A 26,648-nucleotide genomic window follows, 5' to 3' on the forward strand; every position below is an offset into this window, starting at 1 on the left:
TGAGTGGAGGCATTTTTTAAAGAAGTCGTCGTAGACGTTGCAGGTCTTCAGTAACAGATGACTTTGATACAGTTGATATTGATTTGCCCGTTTTATCGACTGGCAGTGGCCATAACACCAAAAAGGAGAGGCATACACACACACACACAGACACACACAGACACGCAATCACAGACATTTATCATCCTACTCTACCTTGTCATAGTATCGTATCTCGTAGTCCAGGATAATTCCGTTGGGCTGTTCGGGTGGTGGCCATGACAACGAGAAACTGCGGCTGGTTGAGCTCACTTGGTGCATTATGGGTACTACTGAGGGAGCTGTTAAAAAAAAAAAAAAAAACGCACACATACATACACACAATCAATTAGGCAGTTAAAAAGAGTCACTAGCACTCCATAAATATGGAAATACAGTGTGTAATGTGATGACATATTACTAAAGAATATTTGCACCCAGAGGAGGAAACGGTTTCGGTTTCACGCCTTGTGAAAACAAATTACTGCACTTGTCACTGATGGCAGAACAAGAGTTATGTCTGCAAGGCATTTTTACCCATAATTTTAGGAACCAGAAGCTGTTGGCTGTAATGTTCTGGGATTGTTTTATGAGATGGTTTTCATCACATCTGTACTTTGATCGTGGAAGCAGGAAGAGAGAGAGAGACGAGGCTGATACTATGCATAATGGTAAGAAGTATTAAGTTGTTTTAATGTAAGTAAAATGTGTGCTTTAAAGCAGGAAAATCATCATCAGTCATCAGGATATCACAGTGCTGCAAAGTTAATACGTCTTCTGTGGTTGACAGCATGGGTAAGCTGTCACCTGACCGCCTCACCTTCTTTGTTAATGCTGGCACAAATGCCATTTTACATGTCTGGCCCAAAACCTATTGCATCATTTAAAACTCACCCTCCCTCAGTGCAGTCAACCTGAAAATAAATCAACTTTTCGTTGAGTCCTAAAACATTTCAGTGATAGGAGAGGTCTGCATGCACCCAGCAGCAGCAGCAGCAGCAGCAGCAGCAGTAACAAATGGAATCAGAAAGCACTGCGGTGACAATGGATCATGTTTCGATTAGAAACGAGCCCCGGCTGCCACAGACGAGGTAAATGATGAGCTTTCCATAGCAAAGCGGCTTTTAAATCTAAATTTGGGTAGTGGTGGAAACATCACTTGTGTCTGTCTCCATAAAGTATTGATGGAGTAATAACTCAGTTACTTTATGGTCTCTAAGAATTATGCTGTGGGAGAGGCAGAAAAAAAAACAGGATGAAAGCTGTGGATGTGCAGAAAAGACAGAGGAGGAGGAGGAGAGTAAAGGCAGAGAGATGACAAGGTTCTAACATGTTTTATGAATTAAAAAGGCTGTAGCTCAATTTCCTTTATCTCCCTAGCCATCCCTCCCTCGCATAATCCACCATGCCCCAGGGTATGCTGACACACACGTACACAGATGCTTATACACACACACACACACATACATATACAGCCTTTGCACTCACCAGCCTGATTGGTTGTAATGTTAATTGACAGCTGCTGGGCGGGGTAAGGGCTCTTGTTGGAGACTCCGTTGACTGCCTGTAGAGCATAAAGTGTGATGATCAGGTACCTTACAAGCATTTTAATCCACTGCCGACAACCGGCGCTTTACAGTGTTAACAGCAGACCACTAAAAATTCTTGGGGAGCGGTGAACAATAGACCCTTGATTTCTGACGTTTCAGACAGCAAGGCTCAATTTCACAGCCTCAAAATGTCGCCTGCTGCCAGCGGAGCTTACCTGGCTGATTAGAACAATTACATTTAGAAAAGAAAAAAATAAAGAAATGAGCACTTGTTGTTTAAACTGCCATGAAATCTGTTCTGCATATATTATTGATCAGTATCAATACATGTTAAGTTAGAGTATACATTCTTAAAAATCACACAGATGAAATAAACGTTATTTCTTTTGTCAGTAAGTGGTTTTAATTACTTGCTAGTTAAACTGCTACCTTGCATCTGTTAGCATAGTTAGCTTGGCTAGCAGGCTAGCAACAAAGAAATCAGTATACAACACATATGATGTTTGATTTTAGCTTCTCCACTCTATGAAACATTGCAGATTTAAAATATTGTTATTTATTTGAAATGTTTCATCCATTTCATGAAGTGGAGAAAACTAAAAAAATTAACCCTGATGTTTCTGTTATTTTCATTTTAAGAGGATTAACTGCAGGGCAACATAAAGGCAACTTCAGGTAGCACAGTTCTGTGACTGTCACAATCATTTACACTCTTAAATACAATAATATTATAAGAATCTATGAAGTAAGCCTAGTAGTATTTCAAAAATTATATTCTGCAGTGTAAAACAAAGCAGCTGCCGAGCTTATTTAACATCCAGGACACACACACACGGTGGCGAAACAGCGCACACACACACTGCCTGTGTGATTTGTGAAATGGTTTGGAAAGGCTCAACAAAATATCCTCCAACCTCTTTATGTTCACAGTATCTCTGTGACTGCAGCTTGGTGAACAACATACAGAGGAACCCCAAAGCTTGACAGATCTGCCTTTTCCAATTACAGTTTCCAAGCCGTGATTGGACACTTGCTGTGATGTAGCAGTCAGTCAGGTGTCAGAAACAAAGAGACGGCTCTGCTCTCAGAGTGTACGCACTCTGCTAGTGTCTAGGCTTTCACGGGCCGTCTCATCTCGCAAACACAAAGACACAATTAGCAGGTTCTGAGTGTGTTTTAAAGATCAGCTAATTAACTGCCACACAGTGATTGTTATGAGCTCCGTTAATCATTTTGATGCAACAATGTCTTAGTCCAGGCTCCACTTCTAGATGTCTTTTTTCCTTTTATTTTATTACTTATTATTAATTTCTTTATGGCTTACCATCAAATCCTATGTGCTGCAAAGACTACACTAAGCTCAGATTTACACTAATACAGTGGTAACAATATACACACAAAATGCAACCTCTAACATTAGTATTGGTAGATTCAGGCCCTGCAGGCAAAAGGCTGAAGGTTCATGGTTGTACTCTCTTTATAGACCTCGGGGATATCCAGGTTTACAGTAACTGCAGATGGTGCATAAAAGCTTGCATATTGTTCTCAGTATCCTTGAAAAATACAGTGAATATCTGGCTGATATTTGCATTTTAAACAAGAAGTGATGGCACCAAGGCCTGTTTGTAGAGTATCAACCATTGACAGTAAAAACTATGGACAGAGCTTCCGTGACGTCACCCGTTTGTTTCTGAAGAGCCGTTCTGAGGCTCGGTGGGAGGCTCCGGGACGTGCTGACTGACGCCATGTTGGCAGCGTCACGTCCGCCAAAACTCCAAATATGGACAAAGAGGGGGAGCACGAGCGGGGTTTGGGGGGGTGGGCGATCATGGAAGCAGGAAACTCACGCTGTGATACGTCAACTGTCTGTCACTCAAGCGGCAACGCCCATAATTATGCGTAATTTTAAGTCTGAATACAACTGAAACGAGTGAGTTGTAAAAAAATTCACCCCCCGTACAATTGACACTAGAAGAGAACCTATCATCTGAGACCAGAATGTTTTTTTGTACCAGGCTGTAATCATGTTCTTTTCTGCTGTGAAGTCGGCCATTTTAACATGGGAGTCTATGGGAAATGACTCGCTTTTGGAGCCAGCCCCCAGTGGTTGCGGCGTGAACTACAAGTTTTGACACTTCCACATGGGCTTCAACTTTGAGCCCCGAAGGCTGCTGCTTGGTATCAACTTTGTATTTGAATGTGTCGTCCATGAAAGTAGATGGTAAATATCGCAAAAAAGTGGATTAAACTAGTTTCATTCAAGACATTTTTAACAAATTCAAAGCTTCAGAGGAATCAATGGAGAGAGTGGTGTTTTTGTTTAGATTTGCATAACTATCTTTTTTTTTCACTGCAGGAACTAAACGGTCATTCTGAGGCACCCTGCCCCTGTGTGTGTGTGTTTTCAACCACCAGACAAGCCCCTGTAGGACTTGATGAAGGGTTTGTTTTTCAGACAGAGAAAAGGGAAAGTACTTCTAATCATCCATGAATGTAACTTACTGTTTGAACAAACAAAAGGCTAACAAGCTAGTGGAGACAATGTAAAAAACAGCAGATAAATGTTACCCCATCTAAGAGCTGGCCCAGGTTCCTGCAGTGCAAACGTTACTCTACTCACTCCCCTACGTTAGATTCAAAGGGCTCATCAAGGAGTCTCTTGGAATTCTCTGAACTGGAAAACAGTTCCAGTGGAGTTCTCGAGATATGCAAAGGTTTTAGTGTGTAAACTAATGCTTTTAGTATCCTTGATGCAAACTTTTAGAGTGCATTGCAGAGATTAAGGCCTGGATGTCACTGAACTTTCTAAGCTTGAATGATGAAAAAACTGAGGTCATGTTGTTCGGCCCTGGTGAGGCCTCCAAAATGTATGTGGATCTGGGTCCTCCGAGTCAATTTTTGACACAAACAGCCACAAATCTGGGGGTAAAACTCTGATGTGCAGATTAAATCAGTTGTCAAGTCCAGTTTTTATCAATTAAGACAACTAGCCAAGTCAAGCCATTTCTTCCAAGACATCCCTTTGAGATTTTAATCCATGCTTTCATCTCATGATGACTTGACTCAGCAATGCACTTATTGTTGGGCTCAGCCAGACGTTGGCTTTTATTGTTTTATTTTGTTTTATGTATTCTTTTATTTCTAATGTGTTTTATATGCTTTATATTGGTGTACAGCACTTTGGCCCACAAGGTTAATCTCAAAGTGCTTTATAAATAAAGTTGAGTTGTGCTGTTGTCATCCAGGCGTGTCGATTGTAAAGCAACCAAACAGACAAGTCAATGGCGCAAAGAGTGAACAATGCCGCAGCAGTGACTTCCAGGAAGTTACTGCCATCCACCACTAATAAACACAGACACCTGTTAGGTCTGCAGGCGCTGAGCGTGTGACAGGCAACAGTGAACAAACCTCTCCAAGCACAAACTTTAAAAACCAAAAGGCACAAACCTGAATTTCGAAGGTGTACGACATGTGGGCCCGCAGCTTGCTGATCTCCACCCTTGTTTCCTTTAACGCCCGTTTGCCTGGAACAAAGGCCACGCTGTCGTCACATGGCTGGCACGCCCGCCGTTCGCTGCTGTGGCATCGTCGGCACAACACGTTATATGTCAAGTCGTCGCGGTGCCCGGTGTCACGTGGCGAGTGCCACTCCAGCAGCACCGAAGTCTGATTGACAACCGAGACCACGTTGCGAGGAGCTGATGGGACACCTGGAGAGAGGAGGAGAGAGATAAGAGATGAAAAAGGAGTAAAAAAAAAAACACACATGCTTCTTCAGTCTGTGTCTGTGCTTCAGTCTGTGTTTTACTGAACCTGTAACTGACCAAGCCAAAGTGCTGTTGACATCAATCATGTGAATTAAACACCTGAATACAGTAACTTTTTATTGTGGCAAGCACTCGGGAAAATCATTTGATTCTTTTATTAAGCTGTGCCGAGTAATGGCTTGCATATGGATTTTTTTTTATTATTATGGGATATGTGCTCTTTTATAGCTAAGCAAGCTGTTGTTGTGTAAGCAGACACTACAGTAACGAGCATGCCCGGAAGTTTGTCGTAAAGTAAATGTGCAATGGGAGTGCGCCGTATCAGACGTAATGTGGTTCAGCAGAAGCAAGCTTCTGTTGCAGTGCCTTTTCTATAAGCACATGTAAGCTAGCAGGAAAGCAATCATTAATCCACAATGCAATACACCCCAAAAATGAGCAAAACAAAAGTACATTAATTAATAATAAATAATACCCTGTTCTACATGCAAAACACAGAAGCTGAGTACTTCTTATTCACACTGGGGCTGCAGCACAGATAACATCTCATCCCATTCCATCACTGGTATCTGAGGAATCTTTCATTTATATTCTAGATTAAAGTATTGCCACACTGTTGGTCACAGAAAAAGTGAAGAACCAACCAATCCCAGAATACATTTTTTTTTTTTTATACACACCACTGAATATGTGCATTATTATCATGACGGGTGAAGAATATTTTTTGGCTTAAGGTGGAATGAGGCAGTTTTAGAACAGTGAGGTCAACATTCTTTGTAGAAGTCTCTTCCTTAATCTTCTCTCATAGCTGTCTCAAAAATCATCCTGATCCTTTTCCAGGTAGTTTATTCTGGATCTGTTGGTACTGCCCACTGGAAACTTGAATCCACCGAGACCAGACAGACTAGCCAGGCTACGTAAACATAGGCATCACCGTGATGCTAACCTAAACCGATATGGATTTACTGGAACCTCAAGACTCTGGGAGTTTCTACTTCTTCAGCCTCTGGTTGGAAGTCTCTTCCATGGTTACAGATGGTTACATCAGGCAGAGGAGTTTCAGGCTCCAGCAAGCTGACACTGCGACCACCTGGAGTTTATGGTGGATAACAGCATAGACGCTTTCACAAGTGTTTCCTAGCTATGTGGCAATGTGTTGCATGGTTACCCATCAGTCTGTCACAGACCTTATTAGTGGTCAATTGTATGGTGACCGTTTTCCAGGAGGAGGGTCATCCCACAGGCTTTTGCTACCAGTAAAAAGGAGCACCCTCCACTAGTGAGTGATAAGCCCTTGAGACTGAGATAAAGGACACAAAATTGTCAATTACCCAGAACACAAATACCTTCAAACATTCTGCATAATTACTCCAGTGCAATGACTGCTGTATGAGCCCCCTGTTCTACCTTTACTCCATTGATTTCAGATTCTACAAAGAGTTTTAGTATAAATTAAACTGTCATTGCAAAGTTGCAAAGCACAGTTTTCAACCAGCACATAGGGAATTGGGGAAATAAGCTAACGCTGTCTTTAACACAGTGATAAGGTGACCCAACAGCTCACTGCCAGCAAGTGAACCAGTGTCTCTTAGCAGTCTGTCGGTTTCTTTCTCGCTGATTCCCCTCTCTTTTCTCTCAGCTCTTCGCTTTGATCTGAGGAGCGGCTCGGGTTTTTGGGGGTGTTAAAGTGAGTCTTTAGTGCACAACCACAGCATTCACAAGGTTAAACCTAGCGGGCACGTGTCTCCTTCACACACATCACAGACGCTGCCAAACACACAAAACAAGAGCGGTTGAGATGAATCGGAGTTTCATCCTTGGCATATGCTAAATCACAGTCATGAGATGTGACTGAGATGGCCCTGTGGAATATATGTATGTGTGTATATCTCAAACCAACAGTCAAGCTGCAAAATCAAAGTGCCAACAACCACTAGGGGGTTGAAAAATCTAACAAGCACACATCTTATAAACATTTCTACAGAGAGACGAGAGAACCCGTCTGGGTGCATTCGTAATTATGCACACACACACACATGTGCAGACGCACACACAGGCACATGCAGTGTTGACACAGATATTCGCTCAGATCTTACTTTTTATCTACACAGCACAAAAGTACAAATTCTTTTAAACTGTCAGACGCTCAGAGTTCACAGCAAGTACACATTCAACTGCAAAAAAACAGTAAACAAAGAAATGATAATCACATTTTTACATTTTCAGGTTTTTACGGCTGCAACAACAGAAACTGTTCCAAAAGATTTAGAGACACAATCTGTGCTGCTGCTGCTGCTGCTAACAGACACACTCTGTGTTGGTTCACAGCTTTGTAAGTGGCTTACACAACATTAATCTGACCTATACACCAAAATACACTGCAAAAAAAACAACCCTAAACACACACACACCTCCTCCTCCTCCTCCTCCGTACCTATGCAGCCCATGAGGCATGCTGAGGGAATGATTTCCTGTCAGGCACACTGCGCACTCACTCTTCCATCTCACTGATCGGATTTTATATCTGATTGAGTTCATGCCAAATATAAATAAACTGAAGCTCCTTCCTATATTAAAGTTCCACACCAATGTTCAAAGTTTCCATTGCTGTTTGTAGGTCAGTTTGTTTTTGTCCTTGAATTGAAAGTACAGTTTCCTCACAGGGCTGAGTACGCTGACATCTGACACCTTTTCAATGTGGAAGTTGATTTTTCTTCTATCAGCATCTGTTTGAGAGTGTGATACAGCTCCTGACGAGCGCCTCTGTGTGTTTTCTCTGTCGTCAGAACAGGTTAACCCCATCAAACGTTACACACAACACAGTGACAAAATCATTTATTTTGAAAATTCAACTTTCTGTAATATCCATTCATCCATTCATCGGTTTTCTAAACAGCTCAATCCAACAGGGTCACGGTAGCAACAGGGGAGCAAACACGCCCAGAACAACCTCCTGGGAACAAACAAGATTCCTCTGCAGTGTGGCTGATACATATTAAGGCGGTTTGACTAGGATGCACCTTAAGCCCGGTTTACACTGTGCAACTCTGGGCTGTCTGGCAGACGAAAGACGAGCATCATAGGAGAACCGTGGAGATATCTTTGGCTGTGGCTCTAAAACAGTGGACACTGTGAGACAGGTTCAGCGTCAGCGTCTTGCGACCAAAGACAAGCTGAGAAAATTCTAGCGGTGTCAGAAATTTAGGATGACCGTCTCACAGTGTGACAGCTGCTACGACCTGTCACCCTGCATCCACGTCTTCCTCCTCCTCGCATGTTGACGTATGTCATAACCTGTGATTGCCTGCGATTCAGTGAATGGTCATCATACAATGTGCACAGATCAGCGTTGACGTTGTGCCAAAGTGTATTACATTTACGCCGCATAGTGTGTCATGCAATGGTCTTAGAAGATCTCCCTCCCTTTAGGAGTGCACCAGGCAGGGCCATCCAGGCAGAGATCATGAGGCTGACACATCATCGTCATGGTCAGCCTGGAGTGGCTGGGGAACCCACAGGAGAAGATCTGGTCAGGTCTGGGTGCCTACCCATGTTGCTACTGCAGCTCAGATGGGCTGAGTGGTATGGAAATGCATGGATAGAAATCGTAAATCGAGTAATCATGACCATACAACAGAAAGTCAGGTTAAACAGGGTTACACTTATTCCTGGTAAAATGTTGCAAATTCATTCACGAATGAATGACAGTAATCTAAAGACTGAATGGGGCAAAGCTTTTTTAATCCCAAAAAATATTAAGTTGTATCCAGGTCACGAGGACTTGCACAAACACAGCACAGACACACACACAGATTCAGAGTTTGAGACTAGCTACAGTCCAAAATGATTCATGCCTCAACCTACTTCCAGCATCCCTCAGTGCAACCGAGAGGCTGCGTTTTTCCAGCTCTGAGCTTCGTCGTGCATAGCAATATCACCTCTTCAACACACTAAACACATATTCACTTCAATGGAAAGCCTGAGGAGTGTGGCAGCATTATTACTTACTGCTCCCCAAATCCCCTAACAACGATGGGAATGCTGCAACACTCTGAATGAGGCGCATAAAATTAAGGGTTGGAATGATAAATCAAAGCAGATGTTGGCCTTTAATTTAATTATGAAATATTAGACTGTCACCAGTGTCAACCTGTAATATGTTAGCTGATGGTAATTCCAAAAATCTGCCTTTGTGAGCATGTATTGATCATCTGAGGCTTTTAGATAAGCGCCCAGAATATGCGTTTGTGTGAGTGTGACTTACTGGTGCACATATCCTCCGGATTGTCCATGTCTCCACGGTAATAGCCATTCCGACACCCACAGATGGTGGCAGCTTCGATGGTGGAACGACTGTTGAGCGGGCACTGCTGACATAATCCTGCCCCCTGGGACGACTTAAAGGTGCCCTGAGGGCAAGCTGTGAAGATAGAGAGAAGAAGAAAATGCATTAAAAAAAACTGCACACAACTGTCGACTGAACTTCAGTGACAGACAAGTTAAGTTTCTCAGCTTGACTCGTGTTTCTGTGCCTTTTGTTTGTTTTGCTTATGAGACATTTGGTAAACTTTGTTTTAGAAAGTCGAGGACGTGCCAGCAGAGTTATTATTGGTACTATAAGGTTGACACAGCACAGAGGGGGGATTTTCTAAGGATAGCAGCACATTATCTTGCTCCAAACAAGATACACAAAAACACTTTGTGTACAACCACACATACATCAGTGTCACGCCGATTATCTGCAATGTGTGGATTATGACTTTGTGTCTCTATCCATAAATATTAACTGAATAATAATGTAAAACACATATGCATTGGTAAGGATGATGCCCTGTTTTATCCTACTTTTATTTATCTAGGGACGGCTTGTGCTGAGCATTCAACATATTCTTGTTATTCAGCTTGCATACATGCAGTCTTATTATTTGTCCTGCTGTCATCCTGGGATAAGACAAGCTTTGTAATGGGGACAAGAATAAATGTGGAATTGGCTGCACAGTCTATAAGAAGAAAATCAGCTATGCTGGTGCCAAAGCCCCATCTGTAATAAATGTGGGCGTGGCCTATCTGCTTTATACATCTGTTATAACCTATAGATGTGTAATAATGTATGTATACAAGTAAAAAGTGATGTAAATAGAAGTGATAAACACCAATAGTGACTTAAAAGTGAAATATATAGTTTGGTTCATTATATTCCAAGACCTTTAAAAATTTCCAAGATGGCCGCACATGGCAGCAATCTTGACAATTATGTCTACATAGGTTGGACTAAACCCTCTGTAATTTTGTTTCCCTTAATTAGAATGAAATAAAAACTTGGCAGAGATAATGCCCACAAGCTTAGCTACAGATTGAGATAACTAGATTGCTTCATCTAGATCAGTGGTCCCCAACCACCGGGCCGGGGACCGGTACCGGTCCGTGGGTCATTTGGTACCGGGCCGCACAGAAAGACTGAGCAAAATATATATTATTCATTATCTGAGTCTGAAAGCTGTTTCATTTATAAATCGATCAGATTCATCCGCCTGTACCTTTAAGCACCTGCCCAGACGCTTGTCTCGGTCACGGGATATGGCCCCAAAATTAAGCCCACAAGCAGCAAAAATAAATAAAAAACAAACGTCTTTGGAGAGCTTCTTCGGAAAGGGGAAAAGGCCTAACGAGGAGACAGAAGAAGAGGAGCCTACCCCTTCAAAGAAAAAGAAACCTGCATTTAAAAGACTATATCAGGAGTCCTATTTAAAATACGGATTTATTGCAACAGGTGATTCTCACACACCAAGTCCGCTCTGAGTGATATGTGGCGACAGACTCGCAAATGAGGCAACGAAGCCTTCAAAACTGCAAGACCGAGCACCCTGCATTAAAAGACAAGCCATGGAAGAAAACATGAACAAGAACGACTGAAGCAATTAATGACGGCCAAAACAAAATTACGGAGTGGACTGGACATAAGAAACACACTTCGGGTGTCATGTCTCCCATTATCCCTAGATGGGTCCGCCTCATTGCTGAGAAAGCTCAAAGGCTCCCACTAATTAAGCATAAGAGTAAGTTGTCTCTTTATGCACTTTTTTTTCTGTGCCGGTCCGTGAAAGTATTGTTTTACATGATACCGGTCCGTGGTGCAAAAAAGGTTGGGGACCGCTGATCTAGATCATTTGTAAGGAGATATTCATTGTAAAAGTGTCAATTTTCAACAGTTTTTCAGTTTTGCTTTGTGCCATCTTAATTTACAAAGAGCCAGAGGCATACAAACTAGGTGATCTCCCAGGTGTCCCCTTTATTATGACACCAAAAGTATTCAAACACACCTTGTGGTTGCTGAGATATACTCAATTTATTTTTGGGCATGCCGTTTTCAAGCTGATGCCTTAAAAAAAGAGGCTTGGAGTAGAAAGGGTTAATAATTAAAGGGGCCCATCACATGCATTAGCATATGGAAACCAAAGTCTATGTTTGAGTCAAATTTACTGACAGGATACTTTTTTATGTTACATAAACCTAAGGGGAACACTTAAAGAACACAGTGTAACTCCAAGTCAGTCACACCTCTGTGAAATCAGCCAGTCCAGTTAGAAAGCAACACTGACTGTGAATCTATTTCAGCTCCTGTTGTGCAAATGGATCAGACAACAGGTGGAAATGAGAGGCAGTGCTGACCACAGACCATTCCTCTGTTCTCGTCCTTTCTGCCTGATGTTTTGCTCACTTCTCTCACCCCTGGAGCTAGCATAAGGCGGCTTCACAACTGCTAACGTTTATCACAGAACATCTCAGACTGGGAAAAACATGGCAGCCAGCTTCACACAGGATTAAGCACAACATTGACCTCTATGGTCCTTTAAAAATTAGAGGTCCGTTGGTAAAACTAGTCATGTGTGAATAGAGCAAAAAGGGTCAAAATATGTGATAAGATGTTTGAAGTGTTTTTAACGCTACTCTTGGGGCAGAGATTATGACTGCGGCAACCTCATAAACAGACCTTCTGGTTAAAGTAAAAGGAACAAACAAAAATAAAAGCAGCACTTTAGAGCAGGACGAAATGTCAGTAAAGTAAATAAAAAACAAGACCCAGTTTTAGGAGCCAGTCCAGAATGAGATCACCTCTGAACTGCTAATGCTAGTACACACTGGGTAACCTTCCTAAATAAATCTGTCTATTTAGCTTTACTGGGTTCTCTATAAGCCTTTAAGGAACTTAAAATTTACCAATAATTCTGCCTGCTATAACACTACTATACTGCCAAATACACACACATACCACAGCAACAGATTCATGCATCATCCCCTATTTATACCAGCTGATCTGGCAAACATAGTGTTACATTTTTAATTCTCTGGCATGCAGTTTTAATTGCAACAGAGCCTGACCCTTGCCTGAACATGATGTCAAGCACTTTACAACCCTGGTGACTGCACTGACGTTAGCGCAGAGATATTTTAAGCTGCTTATGTGACAGATATTAGAGTAAAGCATAGGCTCTCAATGTGTGTATGTGAATTTGTGTTACGATATGAATTTTTCATATACCGACAACACCGGTTTAAATGGCCTAAAATGTCCGGAACTCAGTGTGGTGGTCAGTGCTCGTGGTCCTGCATGGACAAACAGGTTTTGGAGACTTTTGGAGACGCTGAACAGAGGTAAACAAACGTTTACAAAATGTTTGACGTGGAGGAGAAGGACGGTGTTGCTGCTGTTTGGTATTTCATGGCTTTGCCTGTTTTCCCAAATATCTCCGCTTCATACATGTTCACCTGAACCGCTGCTTCTGCCGACGATTAGCAGCGGAATAGCAGCAAAACCTGTATGTGTGTGTGACGCTGCATGCGCTGCAGCGGAGAGCGGTATGAACAGTTCTGCACACTCGTTTGTCATGAAGTATGCGTCCACTCGAAGCCACAAGTGAAGCTGAGCAATTATTTGTAATTATTTGTAAAACAATAAAAATCATTTCTTTAATCGTAATTGAGGAAAAACCCTCAAGTAATCACGATACTACTGGATATTAAATAATACCCCACAGCCCTACCGTATTACATGTAATACTAATGTGGATTTTTTTTGTACAATTCTCATGACTGTGGAACAGGGTAACAACTCTACTGCAGTAATTCTTCTCACAATCAATGCAGTTAACACATCATGCATGAGGAGAGAAAATACTGTCAAATACCGGAAACTGTTATAATAATATAAAAATAGCATGATCTACAATTTTGGGCATACCGCCCAGCCCTAATCCCCCGGGGATTTTTTGTGCATTACAATGTTTCTCAGGTTTAGTCCCCATATGTGTTTATTGCACATTACTGGATACAGACCAATAAATGTAAACTGTAGAGATGCAACTGGGTCATTAAAATGATTACACGTGTAATTTTTATTCTTCTTTTTTCTTTTCTTTGGCCCTCAGCTATCAAAACTTTGAGAACCCCTGGAGTAAAGTATCAGGTAAACAGTATCTGAGATGCGATGGTTGAAGGAGGCGCAGTAACACAACGACATGGTCAAACATCTGAAGTCACATCTTACAAAGACGTCCTTTGTGTCCCAGAAGGAAGCATATTTTTAATTCACACATGGGATTTCATAAGTATTTTGTAGTGAGAACACATTATGAAATATGACTTCAAGTGAAAAATAAGCACAACGGAGAAACACGGAGGTGTGAAATGAGGAATAAGACTTAAAAAAGGAAGCCAAACCAAAGCAAATGAGTTTTTTAATGTTCCCCTTTTTCAGTTTTGATTTATTTTTCACACTCTTTTCACTCCCTTTATCTTTTACACCCTTCACTTTAATGAATGTTTATTTTCTCTCCAAGATGCTGTAAAACCAAACCAAATTGCAAATGCTGCATAGATTTATGGCAGAAGAGCGCACGGGTAGGCTTTTTCCATGAAGTCAGAATGATGACGTGAATTTGGAGGAAGTAAATGAGACAGTGTGGGTGGAAGTCCTCAGACAAATGTCAGAGTACAATGCAGAGGAGCGTCAAAGAAAGTCGGAGAGGAAACAAATGAAAACACAACAGCAAAGAAATATAAAAAAGGATTGCAGACTAATAGAAGAGGGTGAGATGGAACACAAAGAGACTACTGTTTTTATTCTTCCCTCCCTGTATCACTTGGTTCTATCTGCCCCTGAAACGTTATATTATTTCATTCTTTTGTTCTAACATGATTTAGGGGAGCTGCTCTTTGTCCCACTGTTGTGCTGCTTATTATGTTGCACATGAGCCACAGAGCTTTATGAACCCACTCTCAGTGAGGATGTATATATTTTCATCATACAGCAGGGCTTGATCAAACTCAATATGGAACATAGTAAATATCCAATGAGACTGGGCTGTGATAATAAAGATCCATTTTAATTCATCCCAGCTCCTTAAATAAAACTTTTCCTCACACCTGTCAGTACTTCTTCACCTGAAGGATTAAAGAAAGAACTCACTACTACTACACACTACTAGGTAAAGGTGAAAGCTACAGACAGAAAGGACTCGAGTGAGATTTTCTAATTGGTACAAACACTTTGTAGCTTAAGGGTTAATTTGGCACCAAGAGAGCTCACTTGGTAAGAGTAGGTGCAGCTAACCTGAGGTTATAGGCCTCCCTGTAGCCGCCTGGGTTCAGTTACAGCCGGGGGCCCTTTGCTGCGTGTCATCCAGCCTGTCTGTGCTCCAATTCTTATTGTCTCTCTGTCAGGCTACCAATTCAGAGCACAAAAAAACCCATCGTTTCTTTAAAAATGGCTGCTCTAGCTTTAGTGTGGCTTAAACACTAATATTTCCTGTCATCACATCATGTGCTGGTCATTACATCCAAACTAGAAAGCAATAAATGTGCATCTCAGACTCCTGTGTCCTTCAGAATGAATGTTATTAAAATGTGCCACTTGAAAATAAAAAACACACACACACACACACACACACAGACACACTTCTTCTTTGCTTCTTTGACACCACCTCTTTAGGACTGTCAGTGTATGTGTGTCTGCTTTGAATAGGCAGATAGACATCTGGCTTGTCAAGGTCATTTATTCAACAACCTTGCTCATACACATGGGGTGTGTCACCATGGCAACAAGTCTTGCTCCCTCTCTGTACTACTTATCACCAGATACCCCTGTACAGTTATCTCTGTGTGTGTCCAGCTGTCTGAAGATGTAAACCCGCATACATATGTCAATGCTGTTTGTGTATGTGTCTGTGGCTGATTTGTGGTTCAAATACCAACAAACAATAACAAAAAAAATGATGATGAAGATGGATCTTATATTTTTGAAGCTGTTAAAGTCTGCGTACATCGATGTTGAGTCTGTTATTTGGTGCAGACAAAAATAAAAATTCCCTCACATGACAGAAAATCGATCATTTTATTAAGGAACTGCACCTAAAATATATTCCAGGAAGCAAAAAGAAAGAGGCTAAAAAATAAAAACATAAAAATGGAAAATGGAACAAAGAGAAGGAGATTATTCTGTTTCCCTCCGTGCCCTTTGCCAGCTGTGTGGAGTCATGCAGCGTCCATGTGGATGACAATTGTCTAAAGTTGGCATACAGGCTCACTAATCAATTATTAAAAACTTGCCTGAGTGTGTGTGTGTGTGTGTGTTAAAAGCCCAAAGGTTTGACAAACTCTGGGAGCATTGTTGGGGTTCACAGCAGGGGGAGGTTTGTGTGCTTTCATTGGCAGTGCTTACTTTTGTAGTGTGATGCATTTGAAGTAAGGGTCTGGAATATTTATTTAAAACACACACACACACACACACACACAGACACACGCTCGGTGCTTTGATGCTGAGCCAGTTTCGCCGTATGTTTTGCACAATATGCTGATTTTGTGCAAAATAAACACCAACTCTGTGGCTCCACACGCACATAACCACACACACAAAGACGACCATCTGTTCTAATAGTTAGTCCAGACTCCTGCCAAGTTGTTATCAGCTGATTGGCAGAAGAGCTCACCAAAAAGATGCCAGCTCCGGGAAGACAGACAGGACGTGTTCTGTCCCATAACATCCTAAATCGCTGTTTATGCTGAAAGGCTTTGAATAAAACACATGAAGCACGTGTATGCAGACACGCTGACTGAGGCTGTCTTTGATCTGCGTACTCAACCCATCATCACACAATCCAAGAACACAACAGTGATTTGAGTCTTTGAATGAGGATGGCTCAAAACAAAGATTCCGCTGTGCATCCAATCCCGTCTCCTTTTCTAGTAGGGCTGACTAATGGCTGCAGCAACAGTTAAAGGAGGTAACATGAAGTTGGTGGTGTGGAGAGGAGCTATAGTGAGCTGATTACTTAAAGCCCCATTTGGCCTCTCCAGAGGATCAGACAGGTCTCTGAGCTAACACTACTTAAAGACCAAACAGATAGTAACACCTGAAGCATCAACATCTGATAATGCACTCAGACGGTGAGAGCTGACCAGGTATTAGACTCATCCCTGGAAACAAGTAGGAAAATCTAATGCTGCGATGTAACCCCAACTCCTCTTGTTTGTGGAGCGCGTCAGGCTCTGACCACCAAACATACACATAATGATAAGTATCGCCAGGTTTTAACCTGCATGACTGTCAGATAAATGTCAAAAGGAAGTAAACGTACATAACATGAGACCATAACTCTATTTGCAACAGCAGTGAATCAGGTAGTAAATCCTAACCTAACCAAGTATACTTTTGTTACAATCCTCACCAAGTGGAGACTCAGGATTGACAGCTCAAGAGATTTTTGTGCATGAGCCATTTGTATATGTGCACTGTGGGTGCAGAGGAAGGAGCGGAACAAATGAGAAGACAACAGGAAATTAAACAGCAGGTAAAATGAAATGTAAATGATATATTAATAATCCTAATGAGAATAAAAGCGGAGGATGAGATTTCTCTGACACCCTTTGGCAGCCTAGGAGGATGTACTCTGGGGTCCATTGAAAAAAAAAAACAAAGATGCACAAGGTGAAGCGACTGGTGTCAGAATGCATTGTATGATTTATCAATTAAGCTTTTGATTCGTCGTCTACGTGTGAGGACAAGCTGGAAGCACCGTTATCATGTTTCTAGTTCTGCTTTCTAAAGGGCAGCAGTGACAGGGTCAGTGTGTGTTTTAGAAATTCACAGCAAAGGTCTGGTGAGACTTAATAATTCAAAATTCAACTAAAGTCCTTCAGCAGCGGCAGGTCACATTACTGCAACACTGTCAGACATAATGACTCTCCAATGAATCGTGACTTCTACACTGAAACAGAGAGACTGGCAACGAAAGCCAAGCTAACATGTCACATCACAGTTGCTGTCCTTGGTTTGTTCTCCAAACTTTCTTCTTATCCCAGAGGTCTTTCTTTCTTTTTGTTTCCTTCCACTTTTTTCTTCTCTTCATTCGTCCTGATAGCCTTCTATCTCCCTGACACTCTCTGACAGTTCAGGACTAATTTGCAGTAGTCTAATCTAGCTGGAACACGCTAAACTAATTAACATGGGATGAAGCGGCCTCACTTATCATTTTACCATATGTACATACATCACACGCCCACATGCCCACAGTCACACACACGCACACACACACACTAAATGGATGAGACCCTCCAGGGAGAGTAAGAAATGATGGGTACTACTTTGGAGAGGAAATGGGGAAGGAGGCCAGATATAAAAAGGAGGCAGAGATATTTGGAACGCTGAGGGAAGAGGAGCTATTTCTGTACGGTTATCACCCAAGTCTGCCTCTGAAAATATTAACATATGGAGCACCATGGGCAAAAATATACACATATAAGTGCTAAGACTGTCAAAAGTGACATACTTTGTTCTCCTGGGCTCAAAAAAACATCACGTACAGCGTTTACGCAGCATGTAGTGGTTTGTAAACAGAGCCAGGACAGAAACATCAGCATGCACACTCAATGAGAGCATGTTCAGACCACCGAGACACTGGTGTTTCAATGGTTTCAGCCATTTGCATGATGTGTTTGCTCCTTTATGCTTCCTGAGATATTGACTGCTGCCGGGGCTGCTGTGGCTGAATATTGAAGGCACGTTTGCCTGCTATTGATTAACTGTCATACTGGCTTGTTAGCTTTGATACAAAACAAAATGAAATGTATGTGCAGCATGCAAGAAGGTTTCTGAATAGCACCACGATACGTCTGATATGCAGCTACACAGAATGCTATGTGCTGGTTCCATCTTCAAGTTTTAATGAGCTCAGTTTGAACCAGCGCTGCCTCATTAATGCACAGATTTACCTCGACAAACGTTGCCATTGTCCGGCTCATAACCCGCCTTGCAGCTGCAGCTGCCGATGGGCACCATCCACTCCCCGTCTCCGTTACAGTAGAGCTTTATGGGCACGTCAACTTCCTCTGCATTTGGGATGCAGCTTCCCCTGGCGATGACTAATGAGGTCGACTCCGCTCCGGTCAGTGTCTGCACACAATAAGAGTCATTAAAAAAAAAACTGCAAGAAAGAGCTGAAACAAAGTGGCTACATATTTCATCCGAGTTTTGATCCGTACCTCTGGGAAAAAGGCAAAGTTCTGCACCACGCTGGGGCATTTCTTGTAGAAAACTCTGACAGCCAGGAGCGACATGCATGCACCCAGATCCTGGAAGGCCAAGTGGAAGCCTCTGCCTTTGGACAGGGGACCGAAACTCCTGACCTCTGTGTTCACCTTCATTAGCCTGCCCCCAAAGTCAACCTGGGAGAAACTCTCGTCTGCTGCGATGGTGTCCACCTGGCAGAGAGGGAAAAGACACACAACATATCAGCGGGTTTTTATGATATTGTTACGTGCCGGTACTCATTGTGTGTATGTCTGTGTCTCTACTTTCTGTGCAGGTTCCCAATGCTTCCAGTGGACCAAGTGGATGATCCACACCTGAGTCCACTTGGTCCTCATCAGCAGAAGTATATCAGCTGGAGGTGTGCACATGGCCGGGGCCAGTGGGCCAACTTGTGGACGCTCACACCATGCGTCTTTGCTCCGTCCAGAGGGACGAGAGCATGATAATTAGCACTGATCTTTTTAGTTTTGCTTTTGTGTTTGATTTACTATTTTTGTTATTCATTTAAATAAATCAATTTAATTCATAGTCACTGTTTCCGACTGCTGTCTCTTCCTCAGGCCTGGGTAACATTATTGTTGCTTCCCCTCATCCCCTTGGAGTAACTGGGGAACGTAACAATATGAAAAGTCTTAATTTGCCCTTTTTCTTGGCAGAGAGGATTGTCAACATTGTGATGATGGATTTGGATAAGCTGAAGAGAAAAATCATTAAAAATTGACAAATATCTGAGGTGGTGCAGAAAAGATTTTGACTGAAGCAGAGAGTTGTGAATCCCAAAGAGCACAGAGAAAAGCACCCAGTCAATAAGCACTGAATTGGAAGAGCTGGTGGAGGTGTGAGCCTACAGCTGGCAGAATATTTCTGATTAAATGAGCTCTATTTTGGGAGCTTCTCCTGGAGGTGCAAAGACTTCACAGCCGGTGGTTCCTCACCCTTTTCTGTCTCAAACATTTCTACATTTGGGTCAGTTACCTTTAGAAAAGGGGCATTGGCCCAGTACTCCACCCCTTTGATGCCCTCTGACAACGTCCTGTCGGTCTCCAGGTAGTAGAGGTTGAAGGTCTCTTTGCAGGAGCCCAGGACGCTGGGTATGGAGGCGCAGTCACGTACGGTGAAGCGGATCTCCACGTAGATGCGTTGTGCGGCCCGTCTGTCGATGTAGGTGGTGAGCAGCCAGTTGTTCTGACTGGGCTCAAACACGTTGCACACCTGGTACGTCCTAATGGTGTTGAGGTTCTCGTCATAGCCGCTCACCTCCTCCCACTAGGGAATGTGTGAGTGAAGAAGAGGGGTGTGAAGAAGGGGTGGAGGTGGGGGGGTGTGAAGAAAGGCTAAAATGATTAATGGGTTTACAGAGACCTGACACAAATTAAACTTTCTCCATCCCTCCCCCCTGCTTCGTCTCCCTCTCTTTTCCCGCCTTCCTCATTCTTTTTCTCTCCTCCACCTTGTTCTGTGCTGCACGGGGACAACCATTCATCACAATTAGAGCCACTCACCTCAAACGCACACACAGCAGACCACTGTGACCAAGCCAGAATTTTAAAAAAAGCCAAGGAGTTCAGGGAAGTGGAGGAACACCCCACTCCATTCTGTCTTATTTTCTTCTATTGTATTCTATTCATTAGTGTATTACAGACATGTGTTGCAGTTCTCTGATCTTTTTAATGCATTCTATTCTGCATCAATAGTGCTTAATTGGTGTCACCTTGCTGCTGTAATTAAGATTTTGACAGACTCGTTAATGGACCACTGTAAACTGTACTCAAACTGCTTTCCCCAAGGGTACACACACATGTATATATACATACACACACAGTACACCTTTACACATTGTTCTTACTCCATTGGCAGGGAACGATATCCAGCCGAGCTCAGCTGTCGCTGTCCTTGTATCCATCACTGTCTCTGTCAGACAAAAAGAGAGAGAGGGAGGTGAAACGGAGGGAGCTGCAGCATGAGGACAGGTACGGCTTTAATTAACAGGCAGCTCAGATGCCAACTTTTGCCCCGCTTTGTGATGGGCGCCATTCATATTCATAACCCCCACTTGACACTATTTCTGCAATGTTCTCCCTCTATTCTGTGCTCGTTATGATAAAAGAGATAACCGCCATTAATCCAGGCTTAAGGTTGTGTTAATATTGTACAAACAAAAGCAACAATGATATGACACAACAATCACAAACATAATCCGATTAATCCAGGTTTCATTTGAACCTTCCCATAACAAAGAACATTTATGATGAAAGTCAGTGCTAAGGAATAAGGAATAACACTGTGATCTTTACGTGCAAGACTTCAACAAATACTATATTTTTATAATGTTAGAATCTTAGAAATAACCAATATCATACAGTATATAACAGAGAGCTAGCAACACAAGATTCAAATGGATTAGGGCTGCAAATGAGTATTTTTGATACTCGGATAACCGGCGATTATTTTTGCGATTACTTGAGTACTCAGATCTCGCGTAAATGTCATAGTTTTTCCATAGCTTAGGTGGATACCGCTGCAGTGTCCGCCACCGCCTCCATGCCTGGCGCCAAGTGTATGTGTGTGTGTAAACGGCTCACCCGCGTCTCTAACTCGGGACCTCCTGCACCCAAAACGCTGATCATCCCGCTACGCCACAAGAGAAACATCCCGATGACATCACTAAACGAGTCATCAAGTACTAAATTAGTTGTCGATGCATTTTGCCCTCGATTATTACTTGTAATAATATTACTCGAGTAATCGTTGCAGCCCTAAAATGGACCTACAATACCCAACTGATGTAGCACAAGCACCACTTCCGACAGCAGCAGATGATCAGCTGTGACAGGATTAGCAGTTGGTTGCAGACATGGAGGCTATTCCAGTGTGTACTGTTGTGGTGTACATAGATAAGCAGGACTTCTGTCCTCACTTTTGTCATGTGATAATCTGCTGCGATTTGTCAAACACACCATAACAGAGGGTTTTATAGACATTCACAATTATCATTCCCTCCCAGTAATCACATTAATGTAACATGTTACTGCCCTACACCGGCAGTTAGAATAAATTAAATAATAATTACACACAGTTGAAATCAGTCAGCGGCAGTGACTGCAATTAAACATGATGTGAATGTGTAGGCAGCGAGCTTGGTAATGACTTCGTGTCCCCACCTGAACCTACACCATCAGACCTGTACTGTAACTCCACATACGAACCGCATTGACTAAATCACAGTTGGGTGACACACTGACACAGTGACGTACCTCTCAGATTACAACAAAGGAGTGGGAAACCTAAGCTGTATATTGTATGAAAAACATAAGAACAAAGCTACTTGACAGCAAAAACACAGATGGCAGCACTTATGTCATGATATGTCTTCATATTAACACCCAACGGCAGACAATGCAATGTGGGATTCTCTGTTTTGAAGCATCACTGTGTGTGTCAAAGGGGAAAAAAAAAATTACATTGTTAGCGATGTTAGTTATGGTCTTTGGAGCACAAATAGAAACCTAGTCTTACATTTGCATGATCTTCTACTTCCCCAAGCTTGTTAGAAGAAACACACTTGACCATCACCACGACAAATTGAGTGCAGATTCATTCAAGCGACTGAAGCTGTTTAGTATTTCTCGCCGCTGTCAGAGAACTCAAACCAAAACGACCACACAGAGAGCCAAAAATAAAAAGAATGAATTGCACTGTGTCAAATATTCAGTTTTTCCCTCTGTACATAATGAACTCCAGCGCGCCTGATGTGATGCTTGTGTACCCATTAATGTACTTTTTACATCTGTCATCCTGTAAACAAGTGGGTTTCAGACCTATTATGTGCAGAATTAACAGTGACACACCAGCGGCCGTGACGCTCTGGCCAGCATAAGTTAGCTGGCGTGCTGACAACACAGAGCCCTTTGTAATAAACCATGGTGAGAAGATCCGACGACATCACACCACGAGGCGGCCGCAGGCAAACAGCCCCCCCTTGATTCTTGACATGCTCTCCTCCTCTTGCACTCTTTCATACTGTCACCCTGCCTCTCATTATCTGCACTCCCCCCATCACACCCTCACACCCTCCACCACCCACCCCCCACCTTCATCCTCTCCTTCACTCCACCTCCCCTATCTTTCATCCTTCCTCTACCTTGGGTGCTGCTGCTTTTTTTTGTCAGCGAGCTAGCCTAATTACAGCAGAACCCAGTTTTTCAGCTCTCCCTTGAGAGAGAAGGTCGTTTTGGAAAATGAAATGCTTGTCACGGGAAAATGTAGTCGACGATCAAATTTTTGGGACCAAAGCTTATTCAAAATGGTGACAAGTGTCAGTGTCTAATTTGTAGCTTCGGTGCATTTAGTGGCATGCTGTCAACAACAATTTAAAAAAAGAAATGAACGTAGCAGCAGGCAGACCTAGTTTATCTCTATCATGCATACTTTGCCTCATTCAGACGTCTTTGAAGTTGCAAAAAAATTGAGCTAAAAAAAGATAATAAAGAGAGAAATGTTGACAGAAGGGACGCTGGAAGAGCACATGGAGTCTTACCAGTCGTACCTTCCAGCTAAGTCTTGCAAGATGGGATTTGATACAAAGCCTTTGCCTCAGAAATAGAACAATGGAACCAACCCAGGGTGTTAAAGGCGTACTCTCAGGCAGTACTATATATATAGAGAGTTTGCTGGCTAATACACTTATTGGAAATTGATTGTGCTGCCATACCCAGAAACCCTTGGGAGGCTCCTGTGATTCATCATTTCATGTTATTAAATCCTGCTCGCAGCGTGATCATTATGACCCAGTGCTGGGGGGGAGCTCTGTGTAAACATTAAAAATACAAATAAAAACTGACTTGTGTTTAACATGTATCAAATATCAACAACAGTATTTATAAAACTTTTGATTCTCCCCTTGGTATGCAGTTACTTTTACTGACAGCAACAAACACATCTGTGACAGGAGCGCTTCTCACGGTGCCAATAAGCCAATAGCCTATTGAAACCCGTTCACACTCGGCTAGGGACAAAAAAATGCACGACGCACATGCGGCCCTACCACGGCCTGAACGGACTCTGTATATTACAAGGCGCCACCTAGTGGTTTGGAGGACAACAAACAAGCCGGGTTAAGCTGGATTGAGTGGGGACACAGGTGTGTGATAACCAGATTTGAAAATAGGTCGAGAACCAAGCGGGCTCAAAGTTGAAGCCCATGCGGAAGTGTCAAAACTTGTAATTCACGCCGCAACTGCTGGGGGCTGGCTCCAAAAGCAAGTAATTTCCCATAGACTCCCATGTTAAAATGGCCGACTTCACAGCAGAAAAAAACATGATTACAGCCTGGTACAAAAAACCACTCTGGTCTCAGATGATAGGTTCTATTCTAGTGTCAATTGTAGGGGGGTGAATTTTTTTACAACTCACTCGTTTCAATGGTATTCTGACTTAATTACGCATAATTATGGGCGTTGCTGCTTGATTGACAGACAGTTGACGTATCACAACGTGAGTTTCCTGCTTCCACGATCGCCCGCCCCCCTAAACCCCGCTCGTGTTCCCCCTTTTTGTCCATATTTGGAGTTTTGGCGGACAACATGCCAACATGGCGGCGGTCATCAACGTCCTGGAACCTCCCACCGAGCCTCAGAGCGGCTCTTCAGAAATAAACGGGTGACGTCACGGAAGCTCTGTCCATAGTTTTTACTGTCAATGGTGCGGACACACGTGTGTGATAACCAGATTTGAAAGTAGGTCTGAACGTATCCAGATTAAAGGCGATCTGGATTCAATCCTACTCCAGTGTGAACGGGGCCCTCTATCAAAGAAAAGCAATCGATAAACACAATGTAACCCTACAAATCAAAAATTCTAAAATATAGGGCAATTTACACATTTTCAACACTACAATATGTTTTCTAGCTACATTGGCTGAGATCGTGTTCTGTCTCACTGCCAGAAGGGGGAGACAGAAGTTCTGCTCTGTAGTTTTAATGTAAAGCAAGAGAACTAAAAGTGTAAAAAAAAAACAAAAAACAAATGAGGACTCTGCATTTAAAAAGGAAAAAAAAGACAAACACTGAAATGAGTAACAGATTACCACCACCAGTGTCAATTATTTTCTGAGTTCACTGATCATTCCATCGGACACATCAATGAAAATCAATCGGCGGACCAACATGTGTCAGCACACTCGGCTTGTGAGTTCCAGGTTAAAAAGAGAGAAAAGAAGTCTGATCAGAACAAAAGGAAGCGTGCATTTAATGGTCTGTGCTTGGCTTATTAGAGTGTGTCTACTCATCAGTCTAATTAACAGCACACACACACCTCTCTGCGTATAATAGGGTATACTCTCCGATCAGTCTAATTACTTTTGACATATTGGAGGCTGTGATCGCAGTGCGCCTGCCTCCCCCCGCAGTGGTGCTCCTCCTCAACCAGCGCTACACCGCTGACGGAAACCAAAAGCCATTACATGGCAGAGGAAACAGCAGGTAAATCTGTGCGATATTGTAGCAGTCAAAGAGGCTGTTAAATCCTTCTTGTGGCCCACGAGGGAGAAATAAAAAGTATTTCCATCACAGTCCCATGGATTAGAAGACATTTTGCCTCTTTCTCTCTGTATGTGTGTGCAAGTACTGGTGGTCAAATGGCAAGTGAGGTTGGTTCATCGTATGCTAATTAGCCTTGTGTGTTCCAACCAGATTAGTCTGCTGCTCAAAGACTGCAATTAGTCCTGATTTATATGCCTCTGTGTGTGTGTGGATGTTTGTGTGGGGGGTTGTTGTGTGTAACCTTTCTGGTCAGTTCTGAGAATTAAGATGTTTAACCTTTAAGGAGCAATCTGTATATTTTAAAAGAGACTCAAGCCGTCTTTTCAGCTTCAGATATCTCCTGTATCTATTGAAATTAATATGCTATCAATATGCTAACCAGTTAGCTGTGGAACATGTTCACACAACATCACTTTATGCCATAATGTAGTGTCTACTTAGTCGAACAAAAGAGGGGTTAGTAGTGTTCTGTATAGGGATGCAAATTATCGATTAATTCATTAATCGTTAGTTGAATGACCTTATCGATCGATTAACGATTAATTGATAAGCGGCGATTTTCCCGGGCCTAAGTTTCACTAAGATTAAAAGCTAAATATTGTATACTAAATACAAACTGCATGTCATATTCCTTAATGAGTGCTTGCTGTACCATTGGGGATACAGTACAGACAATGACATTTATGTAGGCTAGAATAACAAAATCTATTGCGAATAGAAATTAAATAAAATATGTCAAGCTGCTTTAACATGAAAATAAGTTGTTCACTGGCTCGGCTGTTGCATGTTAAACATAAGGAACATAAAATAAATCCTGAATAGAAAGCTAAACAAAATATTATCTTTTATTAACCTAGTTGGCTATTTACAAGTAAAAACATTAGAAGGGCGTATAATCTCCTTTAATCTGCGTGTGCACAGCTTGTTTACAGTGAGGGCAGCTACTGAGAACACGTGTTCTATTCAACTAGCATCCTGATTAAAAATAAAGAAAGTACTTCATGTGAGCTGCGTATTCACAGTGAGCACAAATGGAAACACTGATTATCACGCGGCAGTCTCCTAGTTTGATCTATTTTGGGACTATATTCTGACGGAGCACTGCGACATGCGCACAGAGATCACGCAGCACCTGAAAACAAATACGTAACCGCATGGCTAGGCTGCTAATAACTTTCCGAAAGAAAGC

At 42.4% G+C, this 26,648-nt stretch overlaps 1 protein-coding gene across 1 annotated transcript in view; it reads right to left on the reverse strand.

The window, feature by feature from the left end:
* Positions 1-26,648, reverse strand: part of LOC114435197 (ephrin type-B receptor 1-like) — an 83,337-nt gene that overhangs the window by 29,833 nt on the left and 26,856 nt on the right. The window contains exons 2-9 of the mRNA XM_028404824.1: positions 20,767-20,831; positions 19,896-20,186; positions 18,872-19,090; positions 18,602-18,782; positions 9,600-9,755; positions 5,016-5,278; positions 1,507-1,582; positions 196-320 (exon numbers count right to left, since the gene is read on the reverse strand). Coding sequence (XP_028260625.1) covers positions 196-320; positions 1,507-1,582; positions 5,016-5,278; positions 9,600-9,755; positions 18,602-18,782; positions 18,872-19,090; positions 19,896-20,186; positions 20,767-20,831 — 1,376 coding nt within the window. The remainder of the gene's footprint in view (positions 1-195; positions 321-1,506; positions 1,583-5,015; positions 5,279-9,599; positions 9,756-18,601; positions 18,783-18,871; positions 19,091-19,895; positions 20,187-20,766; positions 20,832-26,648) is intronic.

Source organism: Parambassis ranga, chromosome 4, assembly GCF_900634625.1.
Source record: "Parambassis ranga chromosome 4, fParRan2.1, whole genome shotgun sequence".
Taxonomy (NCBI): Eukaryota; Metazoa; Chordata; class Actinopteri; family Ambassidae; genus Parambassis; species Parambassis ranga.